At 41.4% G+C, this 14,414-nt stretch overlaps 2 protein-coding genes across 2 annotated transcripts in view; one reads left to right on the top strand and one right to left on the bottom strand.

The window, feature by feature from the left end:
* The window catches only part of JMJD1C (jumonji domain containing 1C), a 325,530-nt gene extending 319,089 nt beyond the window's left edge, over positions 1-6,441 (bottom strand). The window contains exon 1 of the mRNA XM_041746944.1: positions 6,329-6,441. The gene's annotated coding sequence lies outside the window, so the exon portion shown is untranslated. The remainder of the gene's footprint in view (positions 1-6,328) is intronic.
* REEP3 (receptor accessory protein 3) overlaps positions 5,988-14,414 on the top strand; it is a 99,642-nt gene continuing 91,215 nt past the window's right edge. Inside the window, exon 1 of the mRNA XM_041746947.1 lies at positions 5,988-6,170. Coding sequence (XP_041602881.1) covers positions 6,139-6,170 — 32 coding nt within the window. The 5' untranslated portion in view covers positions 5,988-6,138. The remainder of the gene's footprint in view (positions 6,171-14,414) is intronic.

Raw genomic sequence — 14,414 nt, 5'->3', positions numbered from 1 at the left:
TACCCTGTGACTTCATTACCCTGAAGAATCTAAGCAGAGTGTATCTCTTTAGTTCAGCTTTTTAATTGTTAGGATAGAATAGCAATTCCTAAACTCCCTACATACTGGGCTGGAAACCAGAGATTCCAAATTTTGAGATTATATTTTCAGTTAATGTTTTTTATTTGTTTTGTGTGTGTGTGTGTGTGTGTTGCGCTTTGTATAGCAAGACTATCAACCCTTTAGTTTTACAAATTTTTTTCCCTAGTTTATCATTTGTCTTGAAATCCCATTTATGTGATTTTTCAGGGCAGAAAAGTTCTAAATTTTTGTTACTAGGTCTGTGAAAAAAATATTTTTTAATTTTTAATTATTTATGATAGTCACACAGAAAGAGAGAGAGAGGCAGAGACACAGGCAGAGGGAGAAGCAGGCTCCATGCCCCGGGAGCCCAACGTGGGATTCGATCCCGGGTCTCCAGGATCGCACCCCAGGCCAAAGGCAGGCACCAAACCACTGCGCCACCCAGGTATCCCGGTCTGTGAAATTTGACTTTGGTTCTGATTTTATCACATGCTTTGAGAGGACTTTCCAACATCAAGATCATATTACCTTTATGTATATATTATTTTTGCACTTTTATGGTACTTTTAGTTTTCACATTTACATTTCTTATCCATCAGGAATTACTTTTTCTTCAGGTTTTACTAAACAGCTGGCTGTCACAAAATCATTTACTAAATAAACCCATCATGTTCCAACAGATTTAAAATTCCACCTTTACCTTAGATTAAATACCTACATATAACTGAGTCTGTTGCTAGACTTTGCTCTGGCAAAAAACGAAAACAAAAACAAAAGAAAACAAAACACTGACAACAGAGATAGCCTGTGAAAGGAACTGGAGAGCTGGAGACAGGCAGTAAAAGACTAACTTCATTGTTTACCCTTGCGAATTATATTCCATGTGCTTTGAATTACCACTCAAAAACACCAATAAAAAAAAAAATTTTAAGGTCTGCTTAATACACATGGTAGAATTATCAAATATTTCAACTTTTTGGAAATTACACCACAACCTCTGTATGCACCTGAACAATACCTGAAATCATAGACCTACTTTGATTTTATTTTTATTTTTTTTAAAGATTTTATTTATTTATTCATGAGAGACACACAGAGAGGCAGAGACACAGGCAGAGGGAGAAGCAGGCTCCATGTAGGGAGCCCGACATGGGACTCGATCCCGGCACTCTGGGATCACGCCCGGAGCCAAAGGCCGACGCTCAACCGCTGAGCCACCCAGGTGTCCCCTACCTTGATTTTAAAACCGGAAACTATGATTCAATCTATTCTTTTTTAAATGAATAGCGAAAGTGCCCCAAATATGTCTTGAGCTATGTGTTTCTCTGCCATTTAACAAGAATGACCAGAAGGGGGAAAAAGTTCTGTGTAAGTCCTTAATTGTCATAAGTAAAACTACTATTTCCAATGTAGAAGAACTTCAGATATGGTCGATTCCTTACTATATGTGTTCCCTAGATCCGGCCATCACAGACATATTTTGCTTTCATCTTCTTCAGAATCTAATCTTTCCATTCTCCTGCAATCTGATTATTGCGTTCTGAATATTACTTTTCTTTATAATTTTATTTCAATGTTAGATGCAAATTTCACCTCTATTGTCACCATAATACTAAAACAGATTGGCTAAGATAAAAGAAATATTCATCCAGCAGGAGATAGAAAAAGAACAGGTTTACCTTTTAAGTCATTGTCCTCAGATCCTCTCCCTGACACTATTTTCTAAACAACTATTAAGGCAGATGCGTTTAGTAATTTTAGTCTTCCTCCAAATAAAAATATTTTCAAGCACTTGAAAATACTCCTCCAGTAGGAAGGGGAAGGTGACCTATTATTTAGTACCCCTGGCATACTCATTAATAATTACACAAATTAGATACTATCTCTGTACCATGTAATTCTGCTCTCACTACCTGTTCTCCTAGGTACTTTACTACTCTTTTTTTCTTAATAAATGAACTCCTTTAACATGTAAAAGATGCACATTCTACATATCTCCTAGGAACACTAAGGGAAGATATAGAAGAGAAAGCAACTCTTTTAATAGAGTCTAATTAGCCTTAAGTTTTAAAACCCCTTGCATTTGAAAACATTATCAACCCCATTTAAAAGCAAACTGACTTGCCAAACATCACATTATCAATAGCAGAAATAGATCTCCTGATAGAACAATCTTTAAATATGCTGCCTCCCACCATGCCACCATGTTACATTCAATACCTAAAGAAAAGTATCTTTGCATAATATAATGAAGGAAGCACTCCATAGCACAATAAATGAATACCAGTGATATATGTTAAAATAAACCATTTAATATTTAAAGAAATAACTTTCTACTTTCTATACCAGAAACGATCTCAAGTATACCAAATGAAACAACACTTTAAATAAGCTTCTAGGCCGCAGGTAATGTATTTCAGCTTCTCCCAAGTCTCTAGAGCCTTGCCTCACACCACGAAGCACTTATTTAATGGCCACCTACTAGAAGATCTCTACCATCCAAGATTTGGCCCAGGACACAGAGATTAGAAACAACTCCTAATGAAACTTGGGCACTTTCCATAAGAGACTCCTCATCAGATAAATTTACTCTTAGTTTAGCCCAAGAATTCTCAACCTTATCAGACTCAGTGTTTCCCCTCCATAAAATATTTTCCGACTTCTGCATCATCACCCTGAAATGAAATTATAACACTCTTCCTACAAACAACTTCTAAGAAAACCATGTACCCTAAACAAAATATAAATGTAAAAGGAAAATGAAAATAATTTATAAGATAATGAGCATTTCAATATTAATCTTGAAACAAAACTGAACTAGAATACACATAAAAGTAATCATGAACATGATAGCAAAGTGGTCTGTGATAGTTTTCCAAAACTAAACAACTCGTCATCAAGTTGTGAAAAATATCTTCCTTTCACACAACATTTGCATGTGGAAATAAACAAATGAAAGTTCAGTCTCCATTAAAACCATTAGTTTATATGTAAAATGGTTTCTAGATTCTGATAATTACAAATGTTACACAAATGTCAAGCAGGATATTTCTAACCACACAGAAGATGGGAACATTCTTTGTTCAGTATTGCCCACACACTGCGTCAAGTGTAACATCCCTAATCTCCACCCATTAAATGTTAGTGGTTAGCCCCAGCCACCACCACCAACAAAAAATTTGTCTCCCAACTTCCTCCAAGAGGGTATTCCCCATCTGGACCCACTTCCTTAGACACAATTTGATTATCACAGTATAATGTCAAGAACACCCAGGAAACATGGACTAGTTCCAATTCTGTCACCTATGAGTTATGTGGTCATTGACAGTGAACTCTCTAAACCTCAGTTTCCAGTATATCAAATGGGGATAACACTACCTACACATTTTGGCTTGTAAAGGTTGATTCAACAACATGTGCTTAGCAGAGGGCAGGTGGTTTCCAGCACATGGCATATTGAGATGTATAAAGAAGGGGGCTGTTCCAGATTGAGAGCAGCAAAACGTGCTATGAATATGGAAGAGACTGAAGATAAAATAAGCATACGAAATGAAATTTAAGACACAGCAGCTTAGGGACATTTCAGAGAGCAACCAACAGTCCTACATGTCTCAGCAACCGCTGAAGGCATACATTACGGTGAAAGTTGTGAGATAATATTCAGAATGATGACCCCCCAAATGAAGAACACAAGACATCTTTAAGAGACTTCTACAGTACATGGCTGAATTTTCATAAAGCTTCAACACTTAAAAGAGAGTGTATTAACGAACTTCTCAAACTTATTCAAACTTTCATTGAGCAATTATCCTATTCTAGAGACTTGGAAACCACAAAAGATATCTAGTATACTGTATCTGTCCTCAAACATTTTACTACCCAGCAGATTAGACATCAGTAAAACACAGTCATAATATAAAGCAGAATGAAACAGGTATTAAGTAGAAATTCAACTAATAAATTGTGAGGGCCTAGGAAAAATTATGGATAATTTTCACGGGGGAAAAATCAAGGACATCCTCATAGCATAGGACACTGAAAAACAAGGATCCTGATAGGTAGAGAGTAGAGAGTACATCGTTAAAGAAAAAATGAAGTCTGGTCAAGGTGCCGGGCATGTAAATACAGCTGGTTCAGAGAAAAGAATGAGGGGAAAGGGCAGGGATCCAAAGGGGTTGGGAAAGCAGTAAAAACTCAGGCTGTTAAAAACATTTCAGGACCTGTTCATGGAGAGATTTAAGTGCCACTCAAATGAGTTTGGACTTTTTTTTTTTTTTTTTTTGAAGACTGTATTTATTCATGAGACACAGAGAGGCAAAGACACAAGGCAGGAGGAGAAGCAGGCTCCCTGTGGGGAGCCTCATGCAGTACTCATCCTAGGACCCTGGGATCACAACCAGAGCCAAAGGCAGACGCTCAACCACTGAGCATGGCTGAGCCTGGCGTTCCAGGAGTTTGGATTTTATTGGGCAACAGTTTTCCAGAAAACTAGTGCTTATGTGACACACGTGACCCCCAAAGAATGCTAAAAATAGCCAAAAATAAGATTCCAAGCACATACAAATTTTAAGTGATCCCTGAAACTAAAATATATATTCTTTTTTTATATATTCTTAATATGAGTGAATAAGAAAAAGAACCTAACCCTGAAGTTGAAAGCAACTTTTGAGCTCAATTCTTAAATAATAAAAATAGTACTAAATTTATTGAACCTGGGAACTTAAAAGAACTCTGGACAATCTTATATATGCCCTCGATTTTCTTCCAAGCAAGTTGGAGAACTGCCTAAACATGTTATTTAGCACTGCCTCATGTCACTCCGACAAGGTAAGCTGCAGTATTATTAGTCTCTTTTTACTGTGGGGAAACTGAGGAACAAAAAGAATAAATTACATGGTCACAAAATAAGCTGTTTTTTAGGACTTTAATTAAAGGCTTGAAGCTCACATTTCATCCTTTATTCTTCGTACCATCTGAATATTAGAATTAACTTTTACTGTCCTCTGAACTGGGGGGGGGGGGGGGGGGGGGGGCCGGGGGAGAAAACAAGACTACACTTGAAGATCATTTTCTCAATTGGGCACTACTACCAGAAACAGTTTTTAAATCCTCTCTCTTGAAATCAACGCTATCTGCAAGAAATGCAAGGAGTAAGCAGTAACCCACCCCCCCCCCCACCAAAAAAAAAAAAAAAAAAAGACAACTGTAAACAGCAGAGCAGGTCAGGAGCCCTAGGCCCTTTTTTACTTTGAACATCTGGCAGGTTCAGATGTGTCTGTAAAACAGGCTCTGCAGACGTTGTGATTGGGAAGGTGGTTTGAGAGGCCCAGGACGGTGATATCCATACACCCACTGCTGCAAACACGAAATCCAACGCCACGGTCGTCCGCCCCTCCCAGCTCTGCAGCGCGCAGCACCAGGCTGCTGGTCTACCCCGAGGCTTGCACCAGGATCCTGCCGACGTCTCCCTCAAGACGCCGTGCTCTGCAGACGCCCGAGACAGCGGGTGCGCTACACACAGCTCAAAGTCCTGCCGGGGAGGCCCGGCTGCCAGGGCCTGATCCGGAGGATTCCGCCGGACAGTTCCTGCTATTTTTTTCCACACATAAATCACAGCCCCCGCCCGCAAGTCCCCGGCCTCGGCCTCCCGCCACCCCCTCGTCCCCTCCACGCCGGGTGGGCGTCCCAGAGATGCAAAGAGAAGGCGGGCGGGGGCCCGGGCGCCGCAGGCCGCGCCCCGAGGCTCGCAGGCGCCGGCCGGGGTCCCCGCCGCCCAGACCCGGCCTCGGCCGCCGCGCCGCCGCCGCCGCCGCCGCCTATCAGCGGAGCGCAGGGGCGGGGCCGGCTGGCTCGGCGGCGGCTCGGCCGCGGGCGGGGACGGGCGGGGACGGGCGGGGGGCCGACCGCCGCGCAGCTCGGGCCGCGGCGCGCACACACCCGGCCCGGCTCCCGAGGGCGCCGGCGCGGCCCCGGGGAGCGCGAGGAGCCGGCGAGCGCGCGGCCTGCCGTTGGCGGCCTGGTCCGCCACGCTCGGCGCCCACCCTCCCCCGAAGTGGGGGCCAAGCCCCCGGGAAGATGGTGTCCTGGATGATCTCCAGAGCCGTGGTGTAAGTGCCGCTCCCGAAGCCCCGCCGCCCGCGCCAGCCCCGGGGAGGCGCAGGGAGGGGCAGGGGCTGGGAGAGGGGAAGGCCCGGGCCTGGGCCGGGGCGGGCTGGCCGGGCCCTGGGCCTGCCCGGGGGCGGGGGGGGGGCCTCGGCCTCCTCACCCGGGTCCACGGCGCTGCGGGGCTCCCTGTGGCGGGCGAAGGTCCGGCGGCGGCGGCGGCGGCGGCTGCGGCGCGGCCGGGCTGCGTGCGGCGCGGCGGCCCTGCTCCCGAGGCGCTGGGCGGGCGGGCGCGCGAGGCCGGCGGCGCGCGCTCCCCGCTCCCGCTCCCGCTCCCGCTCCCCGCGCTGCGCGGCACCGCCCTGTGGGCCCGGGAGCGGCGCGCCTCGCGGCGGCGCCCTGCGCAGTCTCCGCTGACGCGCGCGCGGGAGGCCCGGCGACCCTCCCGAGGATGCGGCGGCGGCGGCGAGCCTTTGTATCCCGCGGCTGGTGCGGTGCGGTGTCTCTCTGGGCGGCCGAATGCCATTCGGTCACGTGTGGTAGGAGGAGAGATTAGTCTAAAAACCTGAGAGCGCTCCTAGCTCACATCCCTGGGAGAGGTCCCCCTTGCCCCAAGCTTGGCGCTCACCTAGCGTCTCCCGTGGAACGGCGACCACCCGCTCGCGGAGTGGGGCCCGGCCTGGTCGCAGACTGAGAGGCCGCAGGTGCCTCTTGCTTTTATCAGATTATCGGTTAATTTCATTGTGCCCTTACCAAGTGCTACAGGCCCGTGAGACAAAAATTAAACACCGCAACTCCACGAAGGCTATTTTGACTACAATTTAAACCGGTTTTTTCTCATCCTCCCCACCTTACCCCGGGTCTTCAAAAAAAAAAAAAACAAAAAAACAAAAAAAATTGGTCACAAAGTGAGCAATGACGTAGGTACAGCCAGGGGCCCCCCCGGATTCATTATTCATGATCCCTGTAGGAGTACTATTACCTCAGTACCTGTATGGAATGTTTTTGTTGAGCAGCAGGCTTCTCCGATTAGCTGCAGAGCGTGGAAAATAGAACATTTACCAGATTTTCAAATTTAGTTTTTCACTGAGAAGAAGCTAAATTTTCTGAGTTTTGGTTTTTTGTTCGAGAGTGGATCACTCAGTAGCTCTATTCAGCCTGATTTGCAGTAGCCTTCTGACTTTATCGTTTGATTGTCTTAATGAAGTTTGCCCTACCTCCCTACAGATTCTAGGTTTAAAGCTTCAGAGCTTCCTGCATTCCTCTGAAGAGAACTAAAAATCAGGAAATAAAAACACACTACAGATGTCTTCAGATTGGGGTTTTTGAGGCTTGTTTTTTTCAGCCTTTTTAAGCCTTTTAAGTGTCATTGACATAATCCAAGCACACCTTTCTTGACCTCGTAGATGTATATCAACTGTTGTGTTTGCACCTAGAAAATGAAGTGCCCCATTTAAGAAGCTGTAACTTTTTTTTTTTTTAAACTGGTTTCCTTTGACCAGTTTTCTTTTTTTTTTTTAACAAAATTGTGAAGCACTTTGATGTAGTTTGCATTACTCGAATCAAATTTTTGGTTTTGATCATTGACTATGAATATGAAAGTCTTCTCTAGGTGCTACCTATAACACAAAAGTTAGTAAACACAGTGTTGATGTTACTGGAACTGACAGTTCAAACACTGATACCTGCCGCAATACAGGTGACAATGTGGAGTCTTGTAAGAGTTACAACCCAGTGCTATAAGGGTTAGAAAAGGAGGGAATTATATCTGGTTGGAGAACCAGAAAAAACAAGGGAGATTACATTTGAGATGGACCTTAAAGGACCTTCTGAATTTAGACAGCGAAAGATGAAAGAGTAGAGGATTCTAGATAAGGGATCTTTGTGAGCCAAAAGCACAAAGCAGGGAAAGCCCAGATTAGTTACAGGGAACTTGAGGGACAGGAGAGAAAGCTGGAAAGGTAGACTAGGGCCTGTTTTCAAGGAATTTAAGGAAAAAGTGATAAATTTTGTTAGGCAGTAGTGGCTTCACTTTGGAAGATTCTCTCCCTTGCTGAGTGAGATAGTTGTAAATGAAGAAACTCTGAAGACAAGGAGCTCACTTAGGGGGCTCCCTAACTGGAGAGAAAAGACTAAAGCCTGCAGTACTAGAATCTATGGAATTTGAAGTGTGAAGCAAAAGAAAAGAAAAAAATGGGAGGGAGGAAGGGTCATGGAATTATGTCATGAGCCATTGAACCATTAGCATACTAGAAAGCACAATTGTCAAGGAATACAAGCATCGTTATATTTTACCCCTGCGCTCCTCAATTTCTCTGTAGAATGTATTCTCCCTTGTTGTACTATAGGACACAAAAGCCCATTCCAGGACCTACACAAACTTGGAGACTTTTTTTCATGCCAGGAGATAGAATTTATTTACTTTCTTTTTAACCTGCTGGTACAGCCTGATAGTCCTGAGCCTGAAGAAAGATCAGATAGTTTTCTTACTGTGAACCTTTGGTGGCATGCGCAGGGAACACAAGGAACTTCCAGAACCAGAGCTTCCTGTGCATGAGCACTCTCTCTCCAGACCTTGTGGTAGATACTGGAGGAAGAGCCCTGGCTTTGGGATCAGATCCTGATGCCAGTTAATAGCTGCATGATGCTGGGTGATGTACTAAACTCATCTGAGCTTCACTGCCATCTTCTTAAAGTGGTTATAATATTAAACCACTACTAAAACTATTGTAAATATTAGTTTAACTAAAACACACCAGATGTGCAGCTTGGCATTTATTCTGCACTTAAAACATAATAGGTATGGTTTTTTGTGGGGGAGGGGAATAAGGCAGTATAGAAAGAAATATTGTTGGACTCCTCCGGGAACCTGGAATACAGAACTAGCTTTCGTTATATTAACCACCCAAATGACCTTGAGTCAGCCTCTTACTGATTAGAGACCTCAGTTTCTCTATAGAGATAAAGGGATTTGGTAATCTACTCTCATACAGCTCTAGCATTCTGTAGTGGTATGAAATGGTTTTTATTTTGTTGGGTTTTTCCATTCTGTTTAAAATCAGTTTTAACGGGATCCCTGGGTGGCGCAGCGGTTTGGCGCCTGCCTTTGGCCCAGAGCGCGATCCTGGAGACCCGGGATCGAATCCCACATCGGGCTCCCGGTGCATGGAGCCTGCTTCTCCCTCTGCCTGTGTCTCTGCCTCTCTCTCTTTCTCTCTGTATGACTATCATAAAAAAAAAAAAAAAAAAAAAAATCAGTTTTAACTTCACAGGCAAGATTGAAAAGTTAGCAATTATTAAGGTATAGTAGTCTGAGATTACCAAATGATATTTCATTCATTTGTGATTACCTCTACCTTACCTTTTGAAACATGACTCTTACAGGTTGAGAGAAATCCTACTTTTCTAACTTTTCTTAATTTAGGTATATATCATTGTGGTTAAGATCAGGATGAAATACTACCTGAATTCAAATATCAGCTCTGCCATTTATTGACTGCAGCCTACCCCCATAGGATTATGTGTGCCCATATACATAACGTGTATAGTCCAGCATTGGACACGTGATAAGTATTCAGTAAGTATTAGTTGTTATCAGAACAAGGAAGAACGTATTCCCCTACAGTCCCAACAGACTGGATGTTGAAACTGTTTTCAATTTACATTTTTCTTTGTCTTGTTGTAGGTGACATAGTTACATTTAGAGTATAGTAAAAAAATAAATAAATAAAAATAAAGTTTTATATCATTCTTAGTATATTGTAAGCATCTTCTGTGTTCTCTGAAATCATATTTTATCTCTTCTGTAATCAGGCCAATATTCATAATTTTCATAGCCATTCATTTCTTTAATTTTGCTTTTAGTTCATTTTTAATATTATCATAACTAATGTCAACATAATTATAATGTCACAGTAAGCATCATTTATGTATACTTTTTTTCTTTTTAAGTATTTTCTTAGGCAGAATATCCAGGAGGAGTATTTGGGTGAAAGGCTATGAGTATTTTTAGGACTGGTGATATGAATTGCCAAATTGCTGTCCAAAAGGATGTTAATATTTACATTGCCACCAACAGTGTATGATTACTGTCTTTCTCACAGTTTAGCCAGGCTTGGGTGTTTTAACTTTTTCGTATTTTCCTAACATGTATAACAGATTGCATTGGGGTTTTTTCTGCATTTTACTGTTAGCAAGATTTAATACTTGTCCTGATATTTATAGTATCTCCTGTTGTACAAGTAGTCTGTATGTACTTGACCCATTTATCTTTTGGTTACTTGATAATTTACTTGTTTGAGCTCCTTACTTAATTAACCTCAAGCCATATTCAACTTAAATTTGTTTCTCAATCTAATAATACTTCTCTTTAGATATTTTATTTTTAGTTGTAAGGAGAATTTGTAATTTTAATACAGTTCAACTTGTTCATTTTTTGCTCTGTGATTTTTCACTTCTAAATATAGAATACTAATTACTCTAGATATTTGATAAGTACTACTTTCTCATATAGAATTGGATTAATTTGGAGACCTTTTATATTCCATACATCTGTATTTCCCTTTTTACATTAATAACACTTTTTGTCTTACCATAGTCTTATTATCTAGCAGAAGTAAATTGATCCTCTTTGATTATATTTAATGGGTATCGTTAAAGTCTAAATTACAAACCTTAAAAACCATACTCCAGCAATTTTCCCACTTCTTTCCAGCATGTTTTCCCTCTGTCCTAGATCTTTCTCCACAAACATGCTATTATTTCTCCTACTTAACAAAAAAACTCTTTTGGCCTACTTTTCATCTTATTATCCCATTCCTCCCTCTCCCTCCTCCCTTTTTTTTTTTTTTTTTTAAGAATTTTTATTTATTTGTTTATTCATGAGAGACACAGGCAGAGGGAGAAGCAGGCTCCATGCAGGGAGCCCAATGTGGGACTCCATCCGGGGTCTCCAGGACCATGCCCCAGGCCCAAGGTGGCACTTAACTGCTGAGCCACCGGTTCCTGCGGGAGGAGCCCCTTCCCCCTCCCTTTTAAAGCAAAAACTCCTCAAAAGAACGTCTATGTTCACTTTCCCCATTTCCTCTCCTTTAGGTCACTCTCAGACCCATAGGAGGCTTTGCCACCAACCACTCTACTGAAATTGCCCTTCTCTAGGTCAGAGGTGACCCCGTGTGACCCAATTGTTTGGTCCTCATCTGACTTATCGGGAGCTTTTGGTACAGTTGCTCACTCTGTCCTTGAAGTGCTTTCTTCACGTGGTTTCCAAGAAACCTTGTTTTTGTATTCTTCATAACTCAGTGGCCACTCCCTTCTTTGTCTCCCTTGTCACATTCCTCCACATGCCCTGACTTCTTCAAGTTGGCAGGTCCAGGAGCTCAGTTCCTAGGATTTTTTTCTCTTTTCTATGAGGACTCTCATAATTCACATCTCTGACCCAGACCTCAGTGCTGAACTCATGATCATACATATTTTCAGGTGCTTACTTTACTTGGAAACATCTGAAAATCATCTTCAACTTAAGATACCCAAAACTGAGCTTCTGGATTTCCTTCCTAGTCTGGCTCCCTTGGCAGTCTGCACTAGCCCAATTAATGACAACTTGGTACTTCCAGTAGGTCGGGCCAAAAACCTTGCGATCATCCTTGATTCCAGTCTTTCTCTCATGGCCTGCATTGAATCCTAAAGCAAATCTTGTTGGCTCTAAAAAAAAAAAAAAAAAAAAATCTTGTTGGCTCTAAAAAAAAAAAAAAAAAAAAATCTTGTTGGCTCTACCTTCAAAATAGACACAGCATCCCCCTGGTTTTCATCAGCTTTATGTATGTTACTCTAGTCCAAGCCAGCATCAACTCTTAAATGCATTATTATGATAGCATCCTGCCTCTTCCCTTTGCATGCAAAGATCATATAGGATTAATGAAAAACATCTTGAGTAATTTTTAACTCCTCGTGGAAGGTTGAAGGCAGTCACAATTTATAAGTGACACATTTCTTCCTTGATATGTGCTTTACATACTTTTAAATGGTTGTAAAATCTCAGAGATGTCTAAGTTTGTCATCTTTCAATTAGGTTAAGGTAGATTTTATTTTCCAGTTTGGATGAGATTTATCACGTGAATAACTAAAATGTTTAGGAAGTGTGTCTAAGAACAAGATACAGAAATTGCTGTGAGGTAATGAGAAATAAGGTAAATAGGAGCAACATTTTCAAGGAAATTGAAAAAGTTAAAATCTTAAAAATATAATTTTTCATCAGTGATAAGAGGTTATCTTTTCTGTCTTCCTTCATTAGGACAGAAAACACATCCTAAACTGTTGGGTCTTGTTTTCATTGCATAGGCCAGACTTCCAACAAGATTCCTTTATTAGCCTCCATTTCAGAAACAATTTGCTTTTGTTCACTTTTTGTGACTGCAGCTATATTAGCCATTTATTCTTTCACTGGATTTTTGAACTGTTTAAGGACGGAGATTTTTTTTTAATACTCTCTGCTTTTGGTATAGATTATAATGTTCAAATAAAAGAGTGTCTTATAATAATGGCATAAATGGGTAATTTAAAGATCTTAAATATATTACTGTTTTGTCAGGTGGAAAAAGATTTCTGCTGAATCTCTGCTAGCAGAACATGAGCTTTTGATGTCACTGATCACGCATTGGCACTAAACTAGCCCTTTCATGTAATTAAATGAAGTTAAATGAAAAGTTAGAAGTAAAAGTTTTTCTGTTATAAATGTCTTCATGTTTGAAAAACGGTTTAGGGTTTATGTATATTTATCCCTATTACAAAGTACAGTTACCAAAAAAAAAAAAAAAGTACAGTTACCAGCTTCAGTCATGTCAAACTGACATAGGTCACTATGATTGAAAATCAGATGAGGTGGTGTACTTGCTAAGAGACTATGGACAGAGGAAACAGCAGTTGGGATGGAATATTGAACAATGACAAAAGATTTCAAGAGCAGACTTGCTAATGTTAGAATATTATATGGCTTTTGAATATGTCTAGGTTTCTGAAACTAAAACTTTTGACATTTTGGACTGAATAATCCTTTCCTCCGGACGCCTGTCTTGTTCACCGTAAGATGTTTAACAGCATTCCTGGCCGCTCCCCACTAGATACCATTGGCACCTCCCAGTTATGGCAGCCAAAAATGTCTTTTTGCCGCACGTCACCTAGTGGGCAGAATTGCCACTCCCTGAGAACTCCTGCGTTAAAGGGAAAAAGAAGGAAAATATGTATGGGAGGGAATGAACCCAGAAGCTGTGCTGTTCAATGTGGTAGCAGTGGGTACCTGGGTGGCTCTGTTGGCTAAGCATCTGACTTTGGCTTAGGTTATAGTCTCAGGGTCCTGAGATCCAGCCCTGCATCATGTCATGTCATTATGTTGGGCTCCCTGGTAAGCGGGGAGTCAACTTCCCCTCTCCCTCCACCCTTTCCTCTGCTCATCCTCTCAGTCTCTCTCTCTCTCTCTCTCTCTGAAATGAATAAAATAAAAAATAAAATCTAAAAAATATATATGGTAGCCACTAGTCCCTCATGGCTTTTTAGGTAGTTAAACATTAAGTTCCTCAGTCACACTAGCCACATTTTGAGTGCTCAATAGGCATTCAAGCTTAGTAACTACCTATTGGACAGCACAGAAATAAAACATTTCTATTATTACAGCAAGGTCAACTGGAGTGATTCCTTACAAGGCACAGTCTGCTCAGCATTTCCATCTGAAAATGGCTTTGTGTGCTGCTCCTATGTACTTTGTGGGAGAAATTACAGGCTATAAATAATGATATTCAGGAATTCCTAAGCATCTCAGGATATCTTTTGCTTAAGAATCTTCTATATAAAATAATGTTGCTGATCTTATTTTTTTTTACTGTTTCAAAATTAATTTCTATTTCAGTATTTACAGAGAAGTTCCCAAAATTGATGAAAATCTGATATAGTATACTGACATAAATATTCTTAGAAAATGATTTATGTAATCATACATTCTACCCTCAACTTTTATATTCCTTATTCTCTAAATTTGTGAATAAAGTGTAATTTACAGGTTATAGTTTTCTTGGTCCTATGAGTTGTTTGGATATTAGGATTTGAGTACAGAGCCAAGGGTTCTTACTGTTCTTACTATTAACAGTTACATCAGCTCTGCAAAGACAGAGCTGCTGAGAAAATTGTGAAAGCAAAAGTCATAGGAAAAAACTAAACATAATAGGTTTGTCCTAACCAGTAGTTCAAAACATAATTTC

Source organism: Vulpes lagopus, chromosome 3, assembly GCF_018345385.1.
Source record: "Vulpes lagopus strain Blue_001 chromosome 3, ASM1834538v1, whole genome shotgun sequence".
NCBI classification, from domain to species: Eukaryota; Metazoa; Chordata; class Mammalia; order Carnivora; family Canidae; genus Vulpes; species Vulpes lagopus.
This window is presented reverse-complemented; position numbering and strand designations above follow the sequence as displayed.